General features: G+C 40.9%; 1 protein-coding gene across 4 annotated transcripts in view; it reads right to left on the bottom strand.

Annotated features, from left to right (window-relative positions):
• The window catches only part of CACNA1C (calcium voltage-gated channel subunit alpha1 C), a 491,623-nt gene that overhangs the window by 101,726 nt on the left and 365,593 nt on the right, over positions 1-24,304 (bottom strand). For all 4 annotated transcript variants that reach the window (XM_074902152.1, XM_074902151.1, XM_074902149.1 and 1 more), the window contains exons 11-18: positions 15,758-15,784; positions 13,594-13,754; positions 12,565-12,790; positions 6,144-6,351; positions 5,194-5,314; positions 3,141-3,255; positions 1,914-2,034; positions 1,717-1,786 (exon numbers count right to left, since the gene is read on the bottom strand). In XM_074902152.1, coding sequence (XP_074758253.1) covers positions 1,717-1,786; positions 1,914-2,034; positions 3,141-3,255; positions 5,194-5,314; positions 6,144-6,351; positions 12,565-12,790; positions 13,594-13,754; positions 15,758-15,784 — 1,049 coding nt within the window. The remainder of the gene's footprint in view (positions 1-1,716; positions 1,787-1,913; positions 2,035-3,140; positions 3,256-5,193; positions 5,315-6,143; positions 6,352-12,564; positions 12,791-13,593; positions 13,755-15,757; positions 15,785-24,304) is intronic.

The raw sequence follows: 24,304 nt of genomic DNA, 5'->3' as shown, positions 1-24,304 counted from the left end.
ACCTGTTCTTAGTAACATCCAGTGATGCTGGGCTCCCACAACCATCTTCATGATCTTTTCTAGCTTCACCATTAAAAAATTCCCCCCTGGTGGGAATCTTAAATCTGTCACTTCTTCATAATTGAGATAATTCCCCTCCTACCTGTAACAGACTTTTATGCATTTGAAGATGTTTGTCCTGCCTTTCCTGGCTCAAACGACCACAGTTCTTTCAATCTACTAGCATTGTCTTCACCATGCTCTTCTACACTCCTTTCAATTCAGCCTCACTTCTAAGCAGAGCAGCCAAAATGAGATACGATACTCCAGCTGAGATCTTATCAATGGTGAACAAAATAAAACAATTGCTTTGCTCTGTTTAGCTTTCACTGGCCAATTAGAAGAAACCCATAACTGGACTAAAGAGTCACATTTTCACTGTTTATAAATCTCACTACTTGCTTGCTTTCTGAAAGACAGCAAAATGTTGTTGATACCTGTTGAGCTTGTGATTACAAGATTCAAATTATTTTCTCAACGTCACCTAACTAGCTGTCACCTAGATCCTTTATCTGTGAGTTGTTTATTCCTGTCTACGTATAGAGCCTGGCACTTTCAATTTTATTTAGACTATTTATCCAGTTCCTCAAGAGCTCTTTGAATTCTAATGCTCCCTTCCAGCATGCTTCCTGTCCTTTCTAACTTCATGTCATCTGCAAATGTGATAAGCATACTTCCTCTTCCATCATTCAGGTCATTAACAATTAACTGAACTGAACTCAGGACAGGCCCCTGGGTTGTAGAACCTCACTTGGGCCACCATTACTCTCCATGTAAACAGTCTGACCAATTTCTCTCCCAATCATCTAGACCATGTTTTTCTAGCTGACATGAGAATGTTACAAGAGACATCCAGAAGCCTTAGCAAAGCTAATGAATATGACATCTACTTCTTTTCTCCTGTCTAAAAGTCTTGTCAGCCCCTTTTAGAAGAAAATAAGGGTGGTTTGACATGATTTGTTATTGGCAAATCTATGTTGGCTGCTAGTAATCTCCTTATCTTGCAGTCATATACTTTGTTTAATCATTTGTTCCATCACTCTTCCAAGAATGGAAGTTGAACTGACTAATAATTCTTATGCTACAACCCCACCTCCCATTCAGGATCTCTTGGAAAAAAAAAACTGCTCGAAGTTCTGAGATTTCTTCAGCACCTGAGGATGAAGTTAATTAGGTCTGACTGACTTGAAAACTAGACTAACTAATGCTCTAGTTTGGTTTTTTTTTCCGGTTCTAGGCTGAGATCTTATACCTTTGGAGTTACGTTAGTGTCATACTGTCTTTTTTGATTAGGAAAACAGTGCAAAAAGGCTTTCAGCACTTTATCTTTCATGAGTACCTGTTGTGAGTTTACCCTGACCACCGAGTACTGAAAAAATAGACTGAAAACAAAGTGATATGTACATTTTCATATAAGAAGATTTGTACATGATTTGTTTTGGTTCTATGCAAAGCTCTGAGCTTTACAGAGAACCAAATCAAACATGACTAATTTGCAGTACAGAGATTGCAAAGGACCAAGTCCACACCTGTGCAAACACAGTCAAGCACATCATCCTGTACTGTCACGAAAGCATTACATGTTCAGCATACCTGCTACCACAACTTGGCTTTATGTGCATTAGCAACTGGAGCTTCTCTTTGTTGAATCAGGGATAAAAGGAAGAAGATATATACCTGGTGCTTCTGTTGTGGGATATGGGCTCTTTTCTTCGTTTTCGTTGGGCTGATAATCATCCACATTGATCTGACAGAAATGGAAGGAGAAACAGCAAAGCCTTTATCAGATGAGGCAGAGGGTTTTCATTCCCTCAGAAACCCAAGCTGTTCATGCCATCACTGCACAGAGAGTGTCTGCTGGCAGCAGATTTTACCTTGGTAGCAGGCGGGGATTCTCCATCAGCAGTGATTGATTTCAGCTCGATTTTCTCCTCCTTTGTCTCCTCCTCCACAGCTGTTTTTTCTATCTCCTGTTTCTTTTCGGGACTAGCAGTCCTAACAATTTCAGAAGATAAAAAGCAAAGTGTTACAAAGGTGAAAAGCTGTTCCCTTTCAGGAACTTCATGTAGTACAGCACACATCATGAGACAATCAGCTGACTGGCACTTGCATTCTGAGTCCAGCTTACATATCAGTGGCTCCACCTTGTCCTCATCTGCAGACAAAGGCAGAGACTCTCTTCTAGTTCTGTACAGCATCCTTTTTATTTTATAGCTTTCTCAATGGCATGTGTTTGTGTGTGTGTGTGAGTGTGCATGCACATGTGGGGGAAGTATCTGCCTGTGTGTTTGTGCACAAGTGTATTCTAGTCTGTCAGTAGGGATCTCTTTGTTGACCCAATGAGAAAGGTATGAACCATTTTCAACCCATATCTTGTGGATTTCCACTAGGTTGCCTATGAAGTTTTGCCCCTCACTGCACTCCCAGAGCCAGGGAAAACTGCTGACTAGCATGCAGGACGAACAGAAAGATCTGCACAGGAGATTCCCTCCAAGCAGCCTGGAAGACAGTGAATACAAGTAACCAGTAAGGTAAGGCTTCCCTGCTGTTGGCAGCCAGGAATGACAGAGGAGCTCTACATCCAGCTGGTACCTTCTAAAAGTCTGCAGAAACACTAAAAGAACTAGCAGGAGAAGAACAGCATGTGGCATCAAAAGAGAAGGAAGTTGCTGAATCTTGTGGTGGAAATGACAGTCTGAGAATATGCCCTGTGATCCAAAGCAGTCAGAAGGTAATAGGGAGGTTCAGATGAGATTGTAACATTGACACCATTTCACATTCTCTGCTGATGCCCTGAAAGCTCATCAGTCACTCAGACTTCCTTTCCTCTGCTCACATCACTTCAACTGTGGGGACTCCCAGCTCATGACACCTTCTTGTCCTTTAGTTTGAATTCTTTTACATAAAAATTTCTATATACATAATTCCATATATAATTACATTAATCACATATATATAATCTATACACACCCACAGAGAAGTTATATATATTACATATCCTCACATGTTTACATGCATACATGTATGTGCATAGTGTGTGTAGTTATACTCACAGGAATGCATGCATATGACTGTAGATAGGTGTATGCAAATGGATTTACCTAGCTAGCTTTTTTCTTTCTTTTTCCTCTTCCTCCTCTTTCTGTGCAGATGTTAAACTCTCAGCATCAGCAAGGTTGTCCACAGCAATGGCCAAAAATACATTTAGGAGGATATCTGTTTGTGTGCTACTTAAAGAAAATGGGCTTTGAAAACTGCAGAACATTATACCAAAGGTTTCTTAATTGAAAATTTTTAGCAACCTGTCATCAGATCTCTCAGATTTTCCAAACTTCCATTTCACACAAATGTTCAGGATGTCCACATCTGGCACGCAAAAACCTACACTTTCCATCCAAATGGCTAACACTACGTGTGGGGTTTCCAAAATTTCACAACAGAATGACTGATAGAAAACATTTAAGTCCAGACATATTTTAGCTTCTGATTTCCCAAAAGTCTTGTTTTGTGCAACAAATCCCAGAAGGTAAGGGGAGTCCTGAACGCTTTGCATCTTTGTCAGCTTAGGTCACTTTTCTCAAACCATTCATATTCAAGAGCCTCATACCATAGGGCATCTGGACTTCCCAGTTTTGGCCTATGTACTTCAGTTGAACAACCTCATTATGGGTATTCCCACAGACATGAGTGAATTTTATGGACAGCAAGCATAGCACTCTCATTAGCATTTCTGAGGCAACCAAAAAGAAATTAATTTAGTCTGGGCATTGTAGGGTTGAGCTGACAACTCTGCCATCTTCTAGTGGAGAGTCCGTGCATGGCCAGCTGTGCCCATGTAGCTGAAGGGCAAGCAAGCACAACTGTTTTCATGTCTTGGCAATGATTGGATCTTGTGTTACAAACCTGAACATCAGCTTCTCTTACAAATTTCTTGAGAACGGGTCTTATCACACCATGATAACTTTTAAGTAAACCCCAGTTCAAGGCTTAGTCTGGAAATACAGCCACTTGCCTCCCTGGGCTCCAAGATCTAATGGTTCCAAAGTCAGCCAGCACGTAGACCTGGCTCACAATTTCCTCTGCAGTTCACAAGGAGATCCAAATTATAGGTTTTTTTAAGTTGTCAGGCGGACTACCTACCTCGACCTTCAGATTAGTGGAATTGCACCATCTCACTTTGAAGAGAGGGCATGCAGGTCAACCAAAATGTCAAATAAGAGGGTTTGAGAGATGTGAATTACGAGGAGAGGCCAGAAGAGCTAGGCTGACACTACCAGATGGCTTTACAGAAGAATCAGTATAGAAAGAAATATCACCTCTGACATTTATTAGGGAAGCAGAAACTAAACATGAACAAATTTGGAGCAAATTGAAATATGGAACAGAACCATAGCACTATGTTATATGCAAATGCAAATTCCTGTGAAAAGACACTCACAGCCTGATCATGCAATGTGGTTTGTACCTCCTGAGATATGTACAGTGCCCTCACTTCACCTTGAAGCCAGAGAGAACTGAAGTTACTTAACACCAGTGCAGGCTGGAAGATAGCAGAACACATGATTTTCTGTTTAAAGAACACACAGATTGCAGTAACTGAAATGGAACATGGTTTCTGTTAGTTTATACATGAATTAATATATGATCTCACATAAATCAATTATGTCAAACATGTTACTCCTATTACAGCATTTGTATATGGCATATTGTAGATTATACATATTTTTATTCCACATAAGGCTGGGATGAAAGCACTTGGAATATCTTACTGAAAAGGCAATTAAAACAGAAATATGCAATAAGTACAGTAGATGCACACAGAGATTAGTTTCTGGAGAAGACAGGAAAAAAAAAAACAACTATGAGACAATTAAGAGGAATGAAAAATAAAAACACTAAACATGTAAAGACACTAAATAAAAGCCTGCATGCAGAATTGGCATGTAGCTGGCTCGTAGAAATGTTTATATGCCCTAGCACTAGCTAAAATTAAACAAACTTGTTTAACTTTTGGCAGTGCAAAGCCAAAATTCAGACCCAGGGAAAAGGTAAAAGTGTAAGGTATGAAATTCATTATTTTCTGACATAACGAAATAGTAAAGGGTGGCTTTAAATTCAGCCCCACTTGGAGAAAAGAGTAGCATCAAAGGATACAATTTCCACAGATGAAGAGGATGATGAAGTAAATACAGACCAACATTCCTGGAAAAGAGGGGCCGCCATAAGCCATGATCCCATCATACATCACTGAATTCCAGTCCTCCCCAGTCAGGATCTAAATGACACATTCCCACCAATAAGGGATAGAGTGTTAGACCACACAGATAATTTGAAAACCCCATTAACACAAAGATACCTACTATCCTAGAGAATACCCCCTCCCCCGGGATGGTTGGAGACTCTAGCTGTGTCCATCTAGAAAAGGAAAAAAAACCCAAACCAAAACAGAACAAGAAGAATGCAAAGAGGGCCTGTGCTCACAGTGTAAAAAACCACCAGGTGACCCCTTGAAAATGACAGCTGAAGCCAAACAGCACTCCCAGACAACTCAGTCTCCCTGCCTCTCCCAGGCATTTGTCTCCCACATGTCTCTTGTTTCAGACAGGCTGCACAACCTATAGCACTGAAGACAGCCCTCAGCACAGCCCTCTCTGCCACTCTCCTTCACCTTGCATGTGAAATCATGATCCTGATGCTCTCGGTCAATAATTCCTAAAACTGCAGTTGCTTAAAGGCCATTTGATTACTTCTCTGGTGCTGTGAGTTGGTATTTGTTCCCCAGTACCGCAGGAGGCAGGAGGACAACTGCAGGGTTGGGCTCTGGCATGCAGGTGCTACCCTGGGATGTGGCAACGACCATTCTCTTGTCCTATCCTGCTAAGATCTGGTGGCCTTGCCACACACAGGGGTTTAGCTTTGGTTTTCCACTTTGGGAGGGAATACCCCTGTGCTGGCAGCACAGTGTCACCTTGCTCCTGGAGTTGTTAGTCTGATATCCAGTCTTAGGGACTGTCAGTCTGTAGGGAAGGTTGTGGGACCTGCTCTCTGTCTCACCTCATGTAAACACAATGTGTTGGACCCGTTGGGACCACTCTTGCCCTTACCTGAAACACAGTGAGGAGGGACTGAGGGAAGTTGTCGAATGTACTCCTCCTGGTCTGCATCTCATCAAAGTTAAACTTGCCCCCAAAGAGCTGCATGCCCAGGAGTGAGAAGATGATAATGAAGAGGAAGAGAAGCAGCAACAGTGAGGCAATGGAGCGGACTGAATTCAGAAGTGAAGCCACAAGGTTACTCAGGGAGTTCCAGTATCTAGGAGAGAAAATAGAGGCAGTTAAAATTCCTTCAATCCAAGACAGGTGCTCATGGACTGCAGAGGATATTGGTTCAGGCTGCCTTATGCATATACCCAGGCATTTCCAAACAACCTGTTAAGCAGTGAATCATTGATGTACTTCCCCAAGATAATGAGACCTACTGCAGCTAATGAGTAATTTTACTACCACACGTGTAGATACACAATTCCCCCCCCCCCCGAAGATTATTGCAGCACTCTCCATCAAAGGCTCTGCAAATCTTATATCAATATATGGTGATTAGTTCTTGCTGCTTCAGTGAGTTACATTCTAACAGATCTCATTACAACACTCACAGATGTTATGGCAGCCAGAATACCTCACTCCAGAGAATGGCCTGCAATAACTAACAAGAGCAGATGAGGAGACACTTTGGATGCAAATACAAACTTGTCCAAAATCTGGTGTGTGAGTATGTGCTTGAGCTCACTCACAGATAGAGGCTGCTTTCTGGGACTGAGAAAGATATTAAAGGCCTTTTTACATGAACCCTAAAAGAGACTCCAGATCTACCTCCATAAAGTCCAGAGTTTCCTTTGCTCTTGAAAGGCCATACCATCAGTGCCTTTCTGGGTATCAAATCCACTATACTTCCTCAAACATGGTGCAGAACATTTTGGAAGGGCTTCATTCATGACAGAGCATGGCTAAGACCTGTTCCCCAGTGCATTCAGGCTTGTACCCAGATCAGACTATGTATGATGCAGAGGAAGGATCTTTTGCCCTTGTGGACCCAGTTTAAGGTTCAAAGAGATGCCAGTAGCATGCTCTGCTGCAGCATGTCAGTCTACTTGAATTCTTTGCCAGCCTGCAGGGTAGCAATGTGTTGGAAAAAGGCTTTAGAAGAAATCGTTAAAGAATCCACCACATCACCCACAAAGCAACTTCCACTTCTGTCTTGCATCTGCTCAACCACTCTTACTCTACTGCTTAGCTGGACATAATGTCTTTTATGCAGTCTTGAGTCTGACAGAGCTTTCAGACTGGGCTGAAGCTGTCATCTTGCAGTCACCTTATTTTGAATGCACATTACTAGTAAGCTTCATCAGTTTTCACAGGTCAGCAACCCAGTAATGTTTGCCTGTGATCTCTAAGTCTTCCTTCTACCACCATCTCCTGCGGCCTACCACCATGCTCTTGTCCCATGGAAGACAGAAATTCTTGAGCAGCCCAGTCACTTTGTGAAGGTTAACAAACTGATCTGCAGAGGGACATTGCCACGCCCTCTGAAGTTCAGCAACTGGTTCGAAGAAAGCTCTGATGTTTTCCCTCCAGCCCAGCTTCAGCACTTCAGAGAAAACTAGAATACTTTAAGGTTTAACTGCAATTAAAGAAATGAGAAACAAAAATTTCAGAGCAAAGGTAAGGGCATGGAAGCTGCGGGCTTAGTGCCACCAAATATCCACACTGAATGTGCAATGTAACAGCTCACTGTATTTGCATTTATGCTTACAGCTCACATACTTTGACACTTTAGGAGAAAGGGAAAGTGACACAGGCAAAGGGAAAAAATAATTTCTGATGAAACTCAACCGACTTTAGCATCCTTTAAACAGAAATTGATGGTGTCCAAAATATCTCTCCAAGTCCTCCAATGTCAGCCAGGACACACATTTTCTAGGTCTTTCTAGCAGTGCCCTTAAGAGGCATACAGTAAAGCTGTTACACACCTGAAAAATCTCAGTGACTCACTTGAAGCTTAAATATCTTGCTATCTCAGAGTGCAACTGAACAGACTTTTATCAGCTCTGTGTTTCTTACAAATGGCTCAATATCTGAGATTCAGTTTATGTACCTCTCAAACTTAAAGCAATTAACTGAGATGACCTGGTGATAAGATTAGGGCTGGTTTATCTGTGTACAGAGTGCTAGCTAGAAATACAGCACCATTACAAAGTAAACAAGCCAATGGTGGTGGTGGGGGGGGAGAAAAGGAAAAAGGAGAGGATAAGGAATGCTTGACTTCTTGACTTGACTAGGATGTGAAAATAACAATTGTCTTATCTTAGTGTTCTAGAAGCCTGACCTGAGGTTACCATCTGTCACATTAGGTGGTTGCAGAAGTAACATGAACATCCCCTTAAAGTGAGATCTGGGGTTACACAATGAAACACAAGGCTTTTAAGTCAGGAACAGTTGAAGTCCAGGCAAAGAAAAAGTCTCTCACTGCTTCATCCTCTTTGGTTAATATACTGCAAACTAAAAACAGTTACAATAAATCTTATGGCATGGCTGGATGGAATCAGAGGTTTTGGACCATGCAACCTATAATGGGCAGTACAAGAGAAAGCACTGCTGCTGCCTCAGACTTATAGGGAAATGAATGTGGTTATATCTCCCACTTGCAGATCTCAGACCCTTGAGGATGCCAGTGAATGAGGCACTGAAAAAACCCAGTGAGTAGGACATGATTATGATCCCTGTTTCAAAATAGAAGAATAATGCAAAGAAGTTAAATGGTTTGTCCAACATCTCATACAAAAATCAATTGCAGAACTGGATTTCAACTTAATATGTTCTTTTATCCTCTTCCCTCTCCTCTCCACTGCCTTGCACTATGTCTTTATGATAATGGCAATCACAGATTCAGAGCTTAAAACAGTAGCAACAGCTGGCAGTCTCATTGTAGGAAAGCTTCCCACACTGTTCATTCAATATGAAACCATTTGGAAAGCAGGTATAAAAAAAAAAAGGTGTCCTGTCTCTCCTCCCTACAGTTAACAGTGACATATCTAGTGGCAGGATTAGGTATAAAATATCAACTTTCAGTATGCTGTTGCAAATAAATTTACTTTGTAAGTATAAAGGATTAAATATAGCAATTTATAAAGCAGTAAAGGACCATTAATGAAGAGAAAATAATTTGCCTTCTCACAGCAAAGGGAGATATTTCTGCACAGCCTTATAAAAATTAGGGAGAATAAAGCGAACAGATTATATTGTCTGCTTGTCTAATGTACAAAGCTAAATGATTCTGAAGAATATTTATAATTTTGGAAGAAATGTTTGCTCTTGAAATTCTAAATGTGGTTTCTAAAATGACGCATTGTTCATCTGATGGTGTCTTTATTTGTTTCTATTATATTAGGGAGCTGTATTTGTATTTTTCCTAGAAGTGTATCATCTTGATGCACCCAGAATTTGTTTGTGCTTGGTGTTTACCATGGAAAATCCATACAAATATATAAAGATTAGGCTACCTACTCATACAGTCTCAGAGTAATTTTCCCGCTTTGTGTTTTTTAATACCGTTGATTATCACTATTTCCATCTCAACTGTATGTCTCTATGTCACTGTTCATGAATATATATGACATAAAACATTACACTATCATCTCTCCTACCCTTCCCAGATTTCTAGGATTGTTTCTTTCTGTATTATCATCGCACTCAGGTAGTGTATTCCACCACTACTGATAATGTTATCAATAAATCATCATTGTATTTAGAGCTGAGTGAATAATGGAAAAATCTGTATTTTACTGGAGAACATCAGAGGTAAAAGTTTTGCTTTAATGCCAGAATATTTTCTCCTGCAGTAAGACATGAGTGGGCCTAAAATATTGCTTTGGAGGCTTCTGCTAGGGCCTTCCACACGAGGGTGAACTTCACCTACAGAGAGGAAAAATTATGAAGAAAATTATGAATAATTAAAAAACATGAATAAATCCAATACTACTGCAACCTACTTGTCAATATTTTAGGAACAGGAAAGAAGGCAAAATCCGATTAATACATTATTCATAATGAATTATTCCTCAGCTCTGTGCTTTACACATAAAGCCATGTACAAATTGCAGGAGATGTATTCCAGGTAACATTTGTTTCCATGCAAAACTGTATTTTAGTTCTGTTGAAGAATGAAGGTAAATATAACTAGTCCTACTTCTGGTTGGTTCCAACATTACATCTCTGACAGAAACTTTAGGAATATTTGAGTACTTCAATAGCCCAAACTTCCTAAAGTATTAATGATATTCTCTCAGCATTTGCCCTTCTATTAGAGAATTCTCTCAGCTATATTATGTATTTTATGTAGGAGTGGAGAAATGTCTTGAAAAAACAATGACCTCTCCAGGATGCTATGTAGAAGCTTATGCTTTTATAGCTATTGGTATGTTGCCCTGGGTGTATCTGATTACTCAATGCCTGAAACAGCTACTGGTTTCCTCAGAAACCAGGCCTGGGACTCAGTGATGATAGCTTTCAAACCCAAAGATCCAGGAAAAACAGTCACCAGACCAGAGATCCTCACTATTTCTGAAAGGGCAAAGATGCCTTTCTTACTGGAAACTCTTGTTAGCTGGAACATTCTTCCCTCTCTACGATTACAAGTTTAAACGGACCACCTTTTTTTCTTTTCAATAGTTGTAGGCTTTCTTTGGCCTCTCTTGCTGAGACTATAAACTGATTTTCTGTATCTGCCATCTGACCCTGAAAACTATCCACCCTGCCAGAAAGTTGAGGCTCAGAAGCTTTAAGGGTAAATCTTGTATGATGCAAAAGTCCAAGTCCGCTGTTCTTTCTGCTTTACAGCTCTGCCATCTTGACTGTCTTCCAGTTTTGGTCTTGTTTCTCTCATGCACTGTGTTTTTTATCTCAACTTTGTCAGAAATTTCCTTTGGGGGAGTTTATAGCAATTCTAGTGATTTTTTCACAGCTGAGCTTGCAGAAAACATACTCTTCCACTGCCTCAGTCAAGCATTTTATGCCCACATGGGAAAAGGCAGATCCTGTGCTGCTTCGGGTGAGCACTTGGATAGATTTGTTCCAAGAGCTCCCATCTGGGTAAGTTGGGAGCTGATCTTACAACCTCTCCTCAAACTGAAAAACTCCTGCCAAACCAAGCTGGTGTTCTGGAGGTACCTGACTGCAGGAATCAGTGACTGTTTAATAGGCAACACTGTTATGGAGAGGGAGTGGACAAAGAAGGAAAAGGAAAAAGAGGGGGTCTTGAAAAGTCTGGTTTCTTCATAAAGCTGCTGCTTCATGCTGGACTTGTCTGAAGGAGAAGGCCTGGCAACATCTTTTGTCTATAGCTACCAGTGTTGACCTAGCCTCTCACTGAGGCCACATTTGAGTCTACCAGAGCTGGCATAGGCACTCAGCCAAGTGTTGTTTTGGCTCAAAGCAGTCTTTCAGGCTCCTCTCTGTCACCATAAAGCACCAGAAAAGATCACAAGGCTATCTGCTGTTTTGTTTTCACTTTGTCTTTTGAAGGGAACTGTAAGAGCCCAAGCTCAGCTCACGTTATCCCTCCAGATTTCAGTTCAACAATCTGCATGGTAGCAAGTGTCTCCAGTCCCCTGTGCCAGACTCCTGTTTCGCCAATTATTAGGCCTAGCATAAAGGACACAGCCAGCATAAAGATGAACCAATAACCAAATTGTATTGGATACAAAAGGGTCAGTACATGGGCGAGTGCTGGGGGTACAAACAAGTCAGTCAGATTATACATAACCGACATCAATCCCACTGACCTCAACAACAACACCCCACGACCAACAATGGGTGCAATAAATTGTGAAATGCAGCTTCCCATAGAAGGGACGGGAGACAACCGAGTCAACAAGCCAAATACATAAGACCAAGGAAGCCACACACTGAATCTCTACACAGCCCATGTTTACAAAAGCCAGACCTGACTGGAGCCCAGCTCCAGGGAGGCAGGAGGTCCTTCCCCAACAGGAAGCTCTGCAAAGCACATCCACCTCACAGACAGACACTGCCCCTTCCTGCAAGTGGTCCCAGCTTTTATCCCCAAGTGGGACACCTGACCTTTGTTTACTTCATGCGGGACACCTGGGGCTCATTTACCCAATGGCTCTGTCTGCCAGGCCGGCACCACCCTGGAGGGAAGCCTAAAGGCAAACACATCACCCCTTGGTGAAGGGCTGTGGGAATCACCATATGTCAACCTTAATTTGGAGCTTGGGGTTGAAACCCCAGTATTTCAATTCCTCACCCATCCTTACCTCTCAGATCAGGGATATCCAGTCTGTACAGCCCTCCCCATCCTGCCACTTCAGAAGATGAGGACTGTTAATTTAGTCCTCTCGCTACCAAAGTAGTGGTAGAAAAAGTGAGAAAAAAGGGATGTGACTTGTACCTATATATGTTGTGCATTGAGCAGTAGCCCTCCTTCATTCCCAAAGAAGCAGAAAAGTACCTTGTGATTTTAAATATTCTTAGGAGTCGAACACATCTCAACACTGAAATGCCCAGTGGTGACATGATCTTTGTCTCAACCAGAATTGTTTCCAGAATTCCTCCACACACAATGAAACAGTCAAAGCGGTTGAAGAGGGACACAAAATAGGCCTGGAGACCAAGGCTGTACATCTTCAGCAGCATCTCTGCCGTGAAAAGAGCTAGCAGCACCTTATTGGCAGTGTCTCATGAAAAACAAACAGAAACAGATTAATGTCAAAACAGATTAAGTCAAAAGATCATCACAGCTAACCATTGGTCCTCACCTATAAGAAACCATTTCTGAGATGAGTCTGAAAGGTTAACTTCATATAAACTTAAGTCAAAGAATAAACTTAAAAAGCATGAGCATCTCATTCACAGAAGAGTTTTACAAGATGCTTACAGCAATTCTTATGTATTGTACATACAGCTGCAATGCATTACACAACCACACAACCTCCATGGCAGGGACATGCTTTCCTGTGCACAACCTCCCATCACACTTGTCATCTGCAGATGAGAGTGGGAATAGAAGAGCTGCTGTGCTACCTACTGTTGCTTAATTAAGCCTTTCAGCTGCTCTCACCTCCAGTGAGGATTCAACTATTCTGCCGACAGAAGAACTTTACAAATCACTCTTCCTCACCTCCCTGGTATCTAGAATTTATCATAAATGCCATTTCAGGGAAAACCTTGGAGAACCTGTGGCTCCCAGTAGCTACTCATAAATTGGAAATCCAGTTGCTGCAAATATATATTTAACATAAGCTCTTGATGTCACCTACACTCAGTGGAACACTGATTTGGTGGAAATGAGGAACTTATGTTTTCCCTAAAACTTCTCCCATTGTACGCACATATTTTGTTGTGTTATTTAAGATCCTCCACAGACAGTTTGGAGATGTGTATGACCATTTTACATTGTGTGGTCTAATGCATCACCTCCTCCCTCAGCCCCCTTTTTTGACACTGACCACAGTAAATGGAACCCTCTGCCTCTGCTCACCTTGGACCTCTGTCAGCCAGTCTGGCTGGTTGTAGTGTTCAGAAGCAATGGTAAGGGTGTTGAGAAACACAAGGAAGATCACCAACCAGTAGAAAACATTGGACTTGACAGCGGCGCGGCACTTTCTTCTGCAGAATCGATTCCATCGGCGCCAGTAGCGACTTGAAAAATTGGAAAAGGAAAAGTTCTTTTCAGATAGGGATCTTTGGGCTATTGCAAATCTCTGTCAAGAGAGACTCTAGTGTTGATTTATTGTTCGAGAGTAGTAGAGAATAAAGTTCACCCTGAGAAATGTTCTCTCATTCTCATCTGAATTGTCAGTTGTGATCATTCTTCCTTTAGCTATAGGAATAAAGTTAATCCTAAACCAATTTGCAACATTTAGAGGGGAATACACCTCTTCAAGCAATGTCTTAATCTGATTAAGAAATCCATCACAGCTACCATAAGAGTTTTTTAGCCAGTTTCCACAAAAATAATTATTCTTCTTGTATTTCATTCTTGTGGCCTGCAATGGGACCTACCCCAGCCTCGGGATAGTCAATGAAAAGATACCCACTATATGCCATGGACCTTTGGATTAAGTCCTTGGAGAGGTAAGGCCAAATAAAACCCATGGAATATTTTCAACATTCAGCAATGTTCAGTAGTAAGCCCAATATGAGGGCTAACTCTGAACAGAAAATAAAACCTTAGGGGACCTCAGCATCTCACCTTCAAGCCTGGAACTAAGGATACCATTTGCTAATCAACAGATCTTTTAAAGTTTTCCTTCCATGAACACATCCCCTTGTGTCACTGATTTCTGAGGGTAATTACTAACCACAGAAGATATTTAAAGCTAATTACACACCTCCTACTCTTCAGAATTTAACTTGCATAGCAACCAGTTTCCAGGCAACACTTGCCACTGTATAATAAATCTAATAGTTTTATATAGATATTATATACATATACATGTGTGTATGCATGTGTGAGTGTCTCTAAGGAGACACACACGTACACAACATTACAGGAGGAGAACTTTTCTTGGCTAGTCTTCTTTTATGTACTATTTCCAGTGATAAACTATAGCCATGCTTGAGGTCAGGGTTCAGCATCTATATGAACTAAAGCCAGGCAATGTGAACACTGCAAACTTATAATAAGGGTTGTGTGTTTTGCAGTGGACTTGAGACAAGAAATGATCTCCTCAAATTTCAAAATGGGTGCAACATTTAGACATTCATGTTGCCATTAAATCATCAGCAATCCCTCACACTTTGTGTATCCAGGTACAAACGTGTATGCACATGGCCATGTCATGATACAAGTCTTTTTTTGTGCTTACACATACATAAAAGCAAATCCATGAATTGTAGGAATGTGATCACATGTGCAATGCTTTGCAGAGAGATGCATATAGGCAATATGTAGCATATGTGCATTCCTGAATTTACATTACTGTGCATTATTTAGGTAAGCTGAAGGACAGAATTGCTCACTTGTTCTGGTTATTTTGAAAATTGTTTTATTTTTTAAATAAAATTGGCTTTGAATTCAGTCTTATGGATGTAGCTGGGCCCTACTGAAGGGGTAGATACAGACTGGGACCTCAACAACCAAGCTACATGAGCTCAGTCAGCCTTTCCAATGGAAACTCACAGATGACCACCTGGGGACTGCTTCACTTTTGCAAAAGCTTCAAGTCAAGAGAAGAACAAATACCACCAGAAAAACTCCACACATCCCATGGCAAAAGGGAGAATTTCACAAATAAATGCAAGCCCCATCAGCTGAAAGATTTACAATCAACCAAAGCGGAGTAGTACAACAAAGTGCAGGAAAGAGAACCTTGAGCTGACAGGGTTGACACTGATGGATGTAGTATAATTATGTAGTTGAACTTTTTTTTCTTCTGCTTTTATATTTTATGGCTTGAGGTATGTAGGTAGCAATCAGATAGGTACTTCTGAACAAAATACTGTCAGTAGTCACTGTGCCTTCAGTATGAAACTAAGAAAAAGGATCTTGATTTGTGGTGGTTGAGTGATTAAAATCTGGCAAGTTTGGCAATATCTCCTAGAAACACCATGGTCTCCCACAGATGTAGGAGTAAACCACTGCACAAAGTAAGGAGAAAAACCAGTGGACAGGAGGAAAAGCAAAAGTCAGTTTTACTTACCTAAACTTTGATTTTGAGATCCGATGCCTGAAAGATAAGAATTGCCATTAAAATCTCTGAAGGTGTCCCACACCTTCCAGGTTTTTATGAAAATAGCAATACAAATAAAGTTAATTTCAGTTAATTTTTTTAATGGATGCTGTTTTCCTCTTGAATCCCATGTAAGTCAACGTAGGCATTGGGCATGGCTAGAATTCCCTGATATACAAATCTTTGTTTTTTGGTGGGAGTCATGAAGCAGGAGTCATACCATGATGGGATTCTACCACGTACAAACATCAGTAAACTATCTCTTCTCATGGGTAAAAGGTTGGCCTAATACTAGGGGCACTCTACATCTGCTACCAAATTTATTTTTCAACTATGACTCTTTTTTAGTCACTAGGTTTTTTTCTTATATTAAAATATGTATGACTTTATACAGACAGACTTGTTGCTTTCACGCATCACCTGTCACTTCAGGATACATAAGCATATTATGAAACCATGGGGAAAATAACGCTTTCTTTTTTTCCAGCAATTGAAGGAAAAACAGTGCAAGGTGGATATTTTCAAAGTTAGATTCTAACACTATCTGTCTTTGTTATCTATGTAAATGGTTTGAATTCAAAAGGGTATGAAGAATAAGAGATTCTGTTACTATCAATGAAATTTTGGGAATTAAGCATTCCTGAAAATTTGGCCATGTTTCAACTATATATGTGTTTAAATATCTATTTCCATGCACTTGGATTTATGTACCTAAATAATCTCATTAGCCTTTTATGAGAAGTCCCAGGCAAAGCTAGAGGTTCCCCAGTTCTCTAACCACTACCTTGCTCTGCTTGACACATGTCCTGTAAGGCCTTCGAAGTCTTTGACTGTCTCTTAGTACATACATAATGGTGCACAGAGAGAAAGGTATGTGAATGCAATGACATGAGTCAGAGGTGGTTTAGGAGGCTGCAAAATCCACTACCAATAACAGAAGAAATGAGAGTCTGGGGAGTGACTATGACAAGATATTTCTGCTGGGTTGAACCATTCCTTAACGTTCCCTCTATGATAGTGAAGTGATTCATTGTTGACAACAGTCAGCAAAGGTCTTAGTGTACTGACTTAAAAATGAATTCGCTGTTAGTAGACATGGGACAAAATAATTCTCAAAGCATCTAACACTGTTTTCCTAGCAGTCTTAAAAATGATCATGTTCCTGTTTGAGGACATCAGTCACTGACAAGTAATCAGTGATGGGTCAGTTTCCTTATGTGGAAGAGATTTTAGTGATAAGAACATTTCACCAGCAGATGGTCCAAGCAAAAAAAAAAAAAGCCTTGCACTGAATACATCATTCCTGCTGTGTCACAGGCAGCTTGTCTAGGCCACATACTAGGCAGCAGTGTGGTTACAGACGCATGCAAGAACTCTTCTGATAAAGAAGAAATAATGCATTGGCTGAACAGAATGCGAAATTATGCTGCAGAGACAAAGCGAGCTTTAACAAGGATGATGAGTGAAGCATCTGCAAAGCACATTCTTAATGTTAAAGCTATCCCAATTTCTCACTGAGAATTCTTGCTTGATAAGTGCTACCTACAAACTAATGGATCAGATTTGCAGGCAACAGGAAAGAAGGCTCAGCCAAAGACAGGGGAAGGAAAATGAAGAAAAAATCACAATAAAGGAGAGAGCTGGGCACTGAAAACGAGATGGTGAGGACTTTCATAGGAAAAGGTTGTGGGGGAGGAGAAAAGAGAGCAAGAGAGATGTCATGGGGAACCTGCCCGGTGGAAGGTGAAGGACAGGTAGTGTTAAGTCCTCTGGTGACCTCTCTGGATAATGCTTTCCCAGTAAGGGAGCTGTGTGGCATTTAAGGAATCTTTTATTTATTTCAGCAAAAGAGATGTGGCAGGTGTAGTACTCATCATGCATGTGATAATTATATCTTTGGAGCAGCAGCCAAGTGCATTCAGTGCTCCCACAGGTTAGCTACAGCCTTCCCCTCCCTCGCCTCACTGCTATGGCAGAAGGCTTTATCACATGTGGGTGTGCTATATATATAGAACAGGACAAGGAAGGAGGAAGAGATTTATATTTAGAGGCAGAATCCAAGAGTGAAATGGAATTTTGGAAACACAAATTGTACAATAACTGATTCTGAAAACATTATGCCTGAATCTGAAACATATCTCTCAAATGACCCTTATGATCAAGAATCTTTTGTCTTTCAGAACCCAGGGTTAACTAAGTCATATAAAAAAATGCTTTTATGGCATCACCAGGGGCTGTCAAATAGTCTGGATGTGAAGCTTGCCATGGCCTCTTTGTGACACTCCAAACTGGCGCTTGCCAGGGGTTCAGGGTAGACCGGATTCTCTGCTGAGTTTAAACATGGATCTCCTGCAGCCCTGGTATCCTGGGAGCTTTATGTCATTGGGAGAAAGAGAGTGTCCCCATTTGTGTCCAGCTCTGGAATGTATTGAGAAACTATTGTTTAAAACCATAGTATAGGAGCCTATAACGAAACCCCCTTCAGATCACTACTGAGTGTTTTTATCGCAGGAACTATGTAACTCAGATGACCTTTTAGAAAGACAAACACAAAAATCAGACCTCTACTGTTTGACTAGCTATCTTTTAAATTCTCTAAACCTCTTTTAACCTTACAGAGTTATATACTGCATACAGTTAAGACAGTAAAATGTAAAGATTTTATCAACATAAACTCAGGATAATCAGCATAATTCAAATGCAGTGAGATATTCCACATTCTGAGAGATAAAGTCTTCATTTCTCTGTTCATGGTGGACACCAGAGAAGAGAATCTATACCCTTGTGAAGGATGTGACACTCTTGTATAACAGGGATTAAGGACTTTGTGTAATTGTACACACAACAAACAATTCTGGAAAAATCTTGTAGGTCTCCAAGCATGACACAAAGGCCATGTTACAGCTGTTTCCTGGGTGTAGAAATTACTAAACATGAACATCAAATTATCTGGCACGCTGGTCACAACTACTTTTATGCTATATGATCACCCCTATAGTCAACTATCTTCATGAAGACTGACAAAAGCCCTTGGATACTCGTAAAAGCTCTTGGAAAAGTAGTAATGCAGAAATTTACTTACTATGCCTCTAGGTTATACACAACTGAGGGGAACATCCAAAGAGCTGCACTGTGCATATCTTACAGATTTTAGAACTATGAGAACACAGTCCTGGTGTGATACCAACTCTGTTTTGGTGCAATACGGTGCATTCACGTAGTTACTGGTCAAGCAGCACAACATTTTTCCCTCTCTCTACTCTTGATGACATTTCATTACTTCTAGTCAGGATGCTGGCATACCTGAGAGAAGATGCCCACCCTAGGGTCCTTTTTCCACATATTACTGGGACAAGAGCATATAGTGACATTACGTTTTCAGGAATGTATGCTTGTACCCAATAATCTCTCACCCCAATAAAGTGTTAGGGCTAAGTTCTACCCTCAGCTATGGCTCTGTGATCCACACTGAAGCAACGGGCCTCCATCCTTCTGCCCGCTATCCTCTGAACAATGCAATTAACACCAGGGACATGCAATAATAATTTCTCATTTCTACCATTAATTAAAAGCTTCCAGCAAAACAGAACAGATGACTGGCCCTGGAGGACTTGAATTCTGATGTGGACTGAGATACTCCTGCTGAGGTAATCACAAATTTCAGCAGAGTCCACACAGTGATGACTTTCTCTCTTTTTACATTTTTGCCCTTCTTGCAGAAGCAGTGGAGAACATGCTGACCTGACGGAAGCAATGCTGATTTTAAGAGAGAGGTGGTTGTTGGCCAGCAGCAGTAAGAATCTACAGAACTTAAGAAAACTGGACATGTCTAGCTTAAAATTGAGCTGGTTTGCTATTCAACAGGCTTTCTTAGAGGCTGCGAAAATAGGCCAGCACTTCAGCATTTCGTGAATAATCTTGCTCTCCCTGTAGCAAGTCACAGACGGGGCCTGTCACAGAATCTGAAGTAGGAAGATAATTCCTCCTCCACAAGGGCATGCTGTTGTCCTTTAGACACATATCTAGAGCTGACTGTGAATATCAAAAGCACCTTGCTCATAATAAATCGGAGAGCAGTAGCTGAGGCTGACACATAAGGGTCAGTCCTGTGTGTTTCCCTGCTGAAGTCAGCAGTGGTTTCAGAGCTTCTGGCAGACTTCTTGCCACGGCTCCTGATGTGATGGGGACTTTGGTACTCACAGAAGGAGGCTATCTTTTCATTAGGTGAAAACCGGCAGCAACTACAGTGAACCTGCAAGCAAACTGACTCTTTTGCTTTTACTGCTGGTTCCTATACTGATTATTGCAAGAACTGCATAGGAATTACTTTCCCAGCCAGAAAAGCACCAAGGGAAAAATCACTGATGGTTCAGCTGCCAGGGAAAGCTTCCATTGTTCATAATATTTTCAGGACACACTGTTTTCAGTTGGAAAGCCAGTGTAGGTTGTTCGTTTTTTTTTTTACCCTGTTTTATTGTTTTAACCCTCTTTGTTGGAAAGCAGTTGAACTGCCTCCCAAATGTATGGAAATCCTGGCCAAGGTGAAAATGCCAAGTGGCTTATTGTTTCAATGAAAGCAGATAATTTTAAGCTGTCTTCCCCTTTGAGCTCAAGTGCTTCACTTTTCTGTTGAGGCTCTACGGAACATTAGTTTCCACAAAGGTCTTTTTTTTAGCTAATACATATGTATAAAAGCAAGCTCTACTGTGGCACTCCAGATCTGTATGGCTGTATCAGAAAAATAACATTCTGGTTGTATTGGAAGATTATATACACTGACATTTTGCACAGAAAAGATTACTACTGATTATGAGCGATAGCCTGTCCTCAGGAATCAAAGTCCTGCACAGCAGTAACCACAGAGGCTCAGGGAAATTACTCACTATTGGGAAGTCCTGGGTATAAGGCTATCCTGTAAATAAAAATCCACTGCTCCTAGTCCTGGGTTTATCCCACTGATGCTTGCTGCAGAGGAAATATTTCTTATATTACATTTATATTATGTTATTATAGTATGGATCCTATAGAAAGAAAGCTTCTTTGAGACAATGCATTAGTAGGAGATATCTTGTGTTTTAAAGGCACTCTCCAGACTGCACATAGCATGTATCTCTGTGGAGCTGAGAAATGCTGTCAGGGAGGATCTCCTATTCCAAAAGACACACTTGAGCCTGGCTTCTTAAGCATATCTTTCTGTCATTCACAGGTCCAGCTTTTTGAAGCTCTACAGCTTTTAGAAGAACAGAGAGAAGAGCCAGTAGTTCTAAGTTATCTTCAATAAAAGTGCTTTTGCTTTCAGTCTCCTGGGTACTTTTCCCCTTTTATCGTGAGTGCATTCTGATGGCAAGCTCAGCCTGTAACCACAGTGGTGGTGCTGGGGTGGTTAAATGCCCTAGCATTTAGTGGTCTGATGCCACTAAATAAATAAATATATTGCCTTTGACTTGAAATCTCCCTGTTGCTTCAGTTATGTCTGGTTGCAGCTTGCCCAGTGCAGTCTCTGTCTTCCAGGAAAAAAAATGTGTTTATAGCAACACAATGGGGACTCATGGCCACTAGGTGATTTTAGCAGGGTGGTAAAAATGAAGACTCATCTGCAATAGATGAAACTCAACAATCAAACAAAAAGCATGTCTAACCATTTCAACTGTAAAAACAAAATCCAGAGGGCAGATGACGGCTCAAAAGTCTGGGCATAATCTTCAACTAGAGTAAATCGGGATGGCATGACTATAATTATTAATAATTACTCAAAGTCACTAGTATTAGATGAGGAACTTATCTGAAAAGCTCAACCGACTTCCCACATGAATTATCTCTATTCTTGAACACTGGGCCAAATTCCGATTCTCTTAGTCAGGTTCAAAAAAAAGAAAATACTCATTGAAATAAATTCTTGCTTACATTTTATATGTTCCAGAGGAATATTGGCCTATGGGGGTGTTTAAATGAGGGTTCCAGTGAGAACAGGACTTAATACTTCTTGAAACCAAGAAAGCTGATTCCTCTCTCTGCTTGAGTGTGTGATGCAGTAACAAAACAAACCAGAAAGGATTCCAAGCCTCCGAACCAAAGGCAGATCTGAATTCACTCATCACTAAAGAATTTGCAGCTCCACAAGCTTGAAACAAACACGTTACAAAAGAGGAAGCATTGGCAAAATTTGTATCTCACTCCTGAATTTCAAATACAGTGATACAGCCATTCATTTTCCTGGATGAAGGAGTCTATCCATCTCTTAGAGATTAAAAGCAATCTGAGTGAAGCCTTGAGGATCTTAGCTATCCTTGGGAGAGAGGTAAAAAACCCTTCTCAATAACAGACTTCAATTCCCCTACTATACATCACCCATTTTCAAATGAAGTGGAAAGTGGCAAGGAAACTGTTTATCTCCCTGAATCTTACACATTCTGCTCTGGTGAAACTTAGGTCTCTGTTTTAACATTTACAACATGGGAAGAAGAGATGAAGCTCTGTTTTCCTGTTGTTTTCCTACATCTTCTTCCCTAAAATGTGTTGGATGTAGCCATACAGTGATCACACTGCCAGACCACAGTACTGCCATTCTCCTGTGGGAACGTTGGACTATTTTAAGTAAACTCCATTCTAAGTCACGATTATGTTTAGAGTTGGGTTTAACTTCAGGTCTTCTGGCCACACTCCAGCTAAGATAATTATGTTCTGATTGCCAAAATTCCCATGCAGCTTCAGTGCAAAACAAGCTGTCCTTCACACATCTCTTTATACGCTTGTGTCCTTTGTTTTTAAACACCTGTCACATTTTACCCTGAGGGTGGCTGAACTCTAATGTTGTGAAAACAATCCCTGCATTTACAGTTCATAGAGTGCTTTAGGATCCTTTGGGATTAAGGACATTAAATGAAAGTAAGCTGTAATATTAAAAATATATGCATCTTTATAGTAACAGTTGCCACTGTTGTTGGCACTGTGTAGCACCAGAGGACCAATTGTGTGGGGAACCATAACTGCAGAATAGGGATAATTCTCCAAATTGGATCCAGCTGGAAGAAGTGGTCACATATCCAGCTGCTGCTTCCTGTAATGTGACAAGAGCACAAGCGACTCAGTGGGGTGCTAAAGGAAGGGCTACAACTGCCTCAGTGCTGTGACCAGATCTGGCCTGGTTCCTTCAGAAAAGAGTTCATAATCTAAACTAAAAGATTCAGCAGGTAGACAACAGCAGGCAGGTGAAGGAAAGCTATTACAAATAATTTCTTCTAGGGTTTGTAAGTCACTGGCTGACACTTACAGGAAAGTAGATTGAATTTACAACATATTCCACATATCACATCTTGTAATGAGATAAGATCTCCTCCTCTTCAGTTTGCACAGGAGAGGGCCAAGGGTGTGTGTGGGAGATACAATCAAAGCTTGCGAAGTCATGAAAGTGATAGATAAGCTGAATATGGAACTGTTGATCAACAAATCTCACAGTATCAGAAGGAGAGGATGTTGACTGAAAGTAGTAGTAGATCAGCTTAAAACAGATAAGAGAAAGTACTTGTCTACACAGCAGGCAGTGAACTTCTGAAACTTGTTGCCACAGGAGATTGTGAGGGCAGACAGCCTTAGTGGGATCAGAAAAATCCATGGACAACAGGTCCATAAATGGCAACTAAAGGCAAAAAGCGGAAGTGTGCACTCTAACATCTCTAATACAATAACTATGAATTTCAGAGCAGTAAAAGGGGACTGGAAAATAGGAAATGGCTTGTGCATTTCCCTCCTGTCACTGTCAGGACCTGAACACTGGGCCAGATGGACCACGGGTCTGACAAAACAGAGCATTTCTTATGTACTTACGATGAGCATTTGACCAACACTGAAGGACTCAAGGTACGTGCAAGAACAGGACAGAGCCTCAAAATACTCTAGCATGGTACAAGCTATAGCACTGATATGCTTAGCCCATCTTTTACAGAAATTCTGAGGGATAACACACTCCCCCCCCCCCAGCATAAAGTCCATTCTTGTTCAAGTCATGCAAAAATGAAGAAAGGAATTCTCTTGCCTATTCTTGTTCACTACAGTGTTGTGTTTAGCATTTGAAAGGTGTACTTCAGGTTGCGGGATGGGAGTTATCATCCCTGTATTTCTATTACAAGACACTATAAAGTGTACAAGAAACATTAGAGAAATTAAAAAAGACCAGTTATTTCCACTCTTTAGTCTACTTATACTGGATATGATTATCTATCAGCAAAAAGGAATTTTAAAATAAGAACACTGTTACTCATCAGTTCTTTTAGCTATTATGCAAAACCAGATCTGCTTATCCTGTGCTTTATTTACATCTGTGTAAACCCAGAGGCTCTCCACTAATGTCCAGAGTGAATTTACATTACAATTAAGATGAGAACCGGACCAATAGATCTTCGACACCCTCTCCTCTCACCCACTGTGGGGTTTTCTTCCCCTTAAAAAGCCTGACATTTGTCCTGGCTTTAACTCACCAAGCTCAATCCAACCCCTACATACATACATCTGTGTATATGT

The sequence above is a fragment of the Athene noctua genome, chromosome 3 (assembly GCF_965140245.1).
Source record: "Athene noctua chromosome 3, bAthNoc1.hap1.1, whole genome shotgun sequence".
Taxonomy (NCBI): Eukaryota; Metazoa; Chordata; class Aves; order Strigiformes; family Strigidae; genus Athene; species Athene noctua.
Note: the sequence above shows the minus strand (reverse complement) of the source record. Positions and strands in the feature narration are given on the sequence as shown.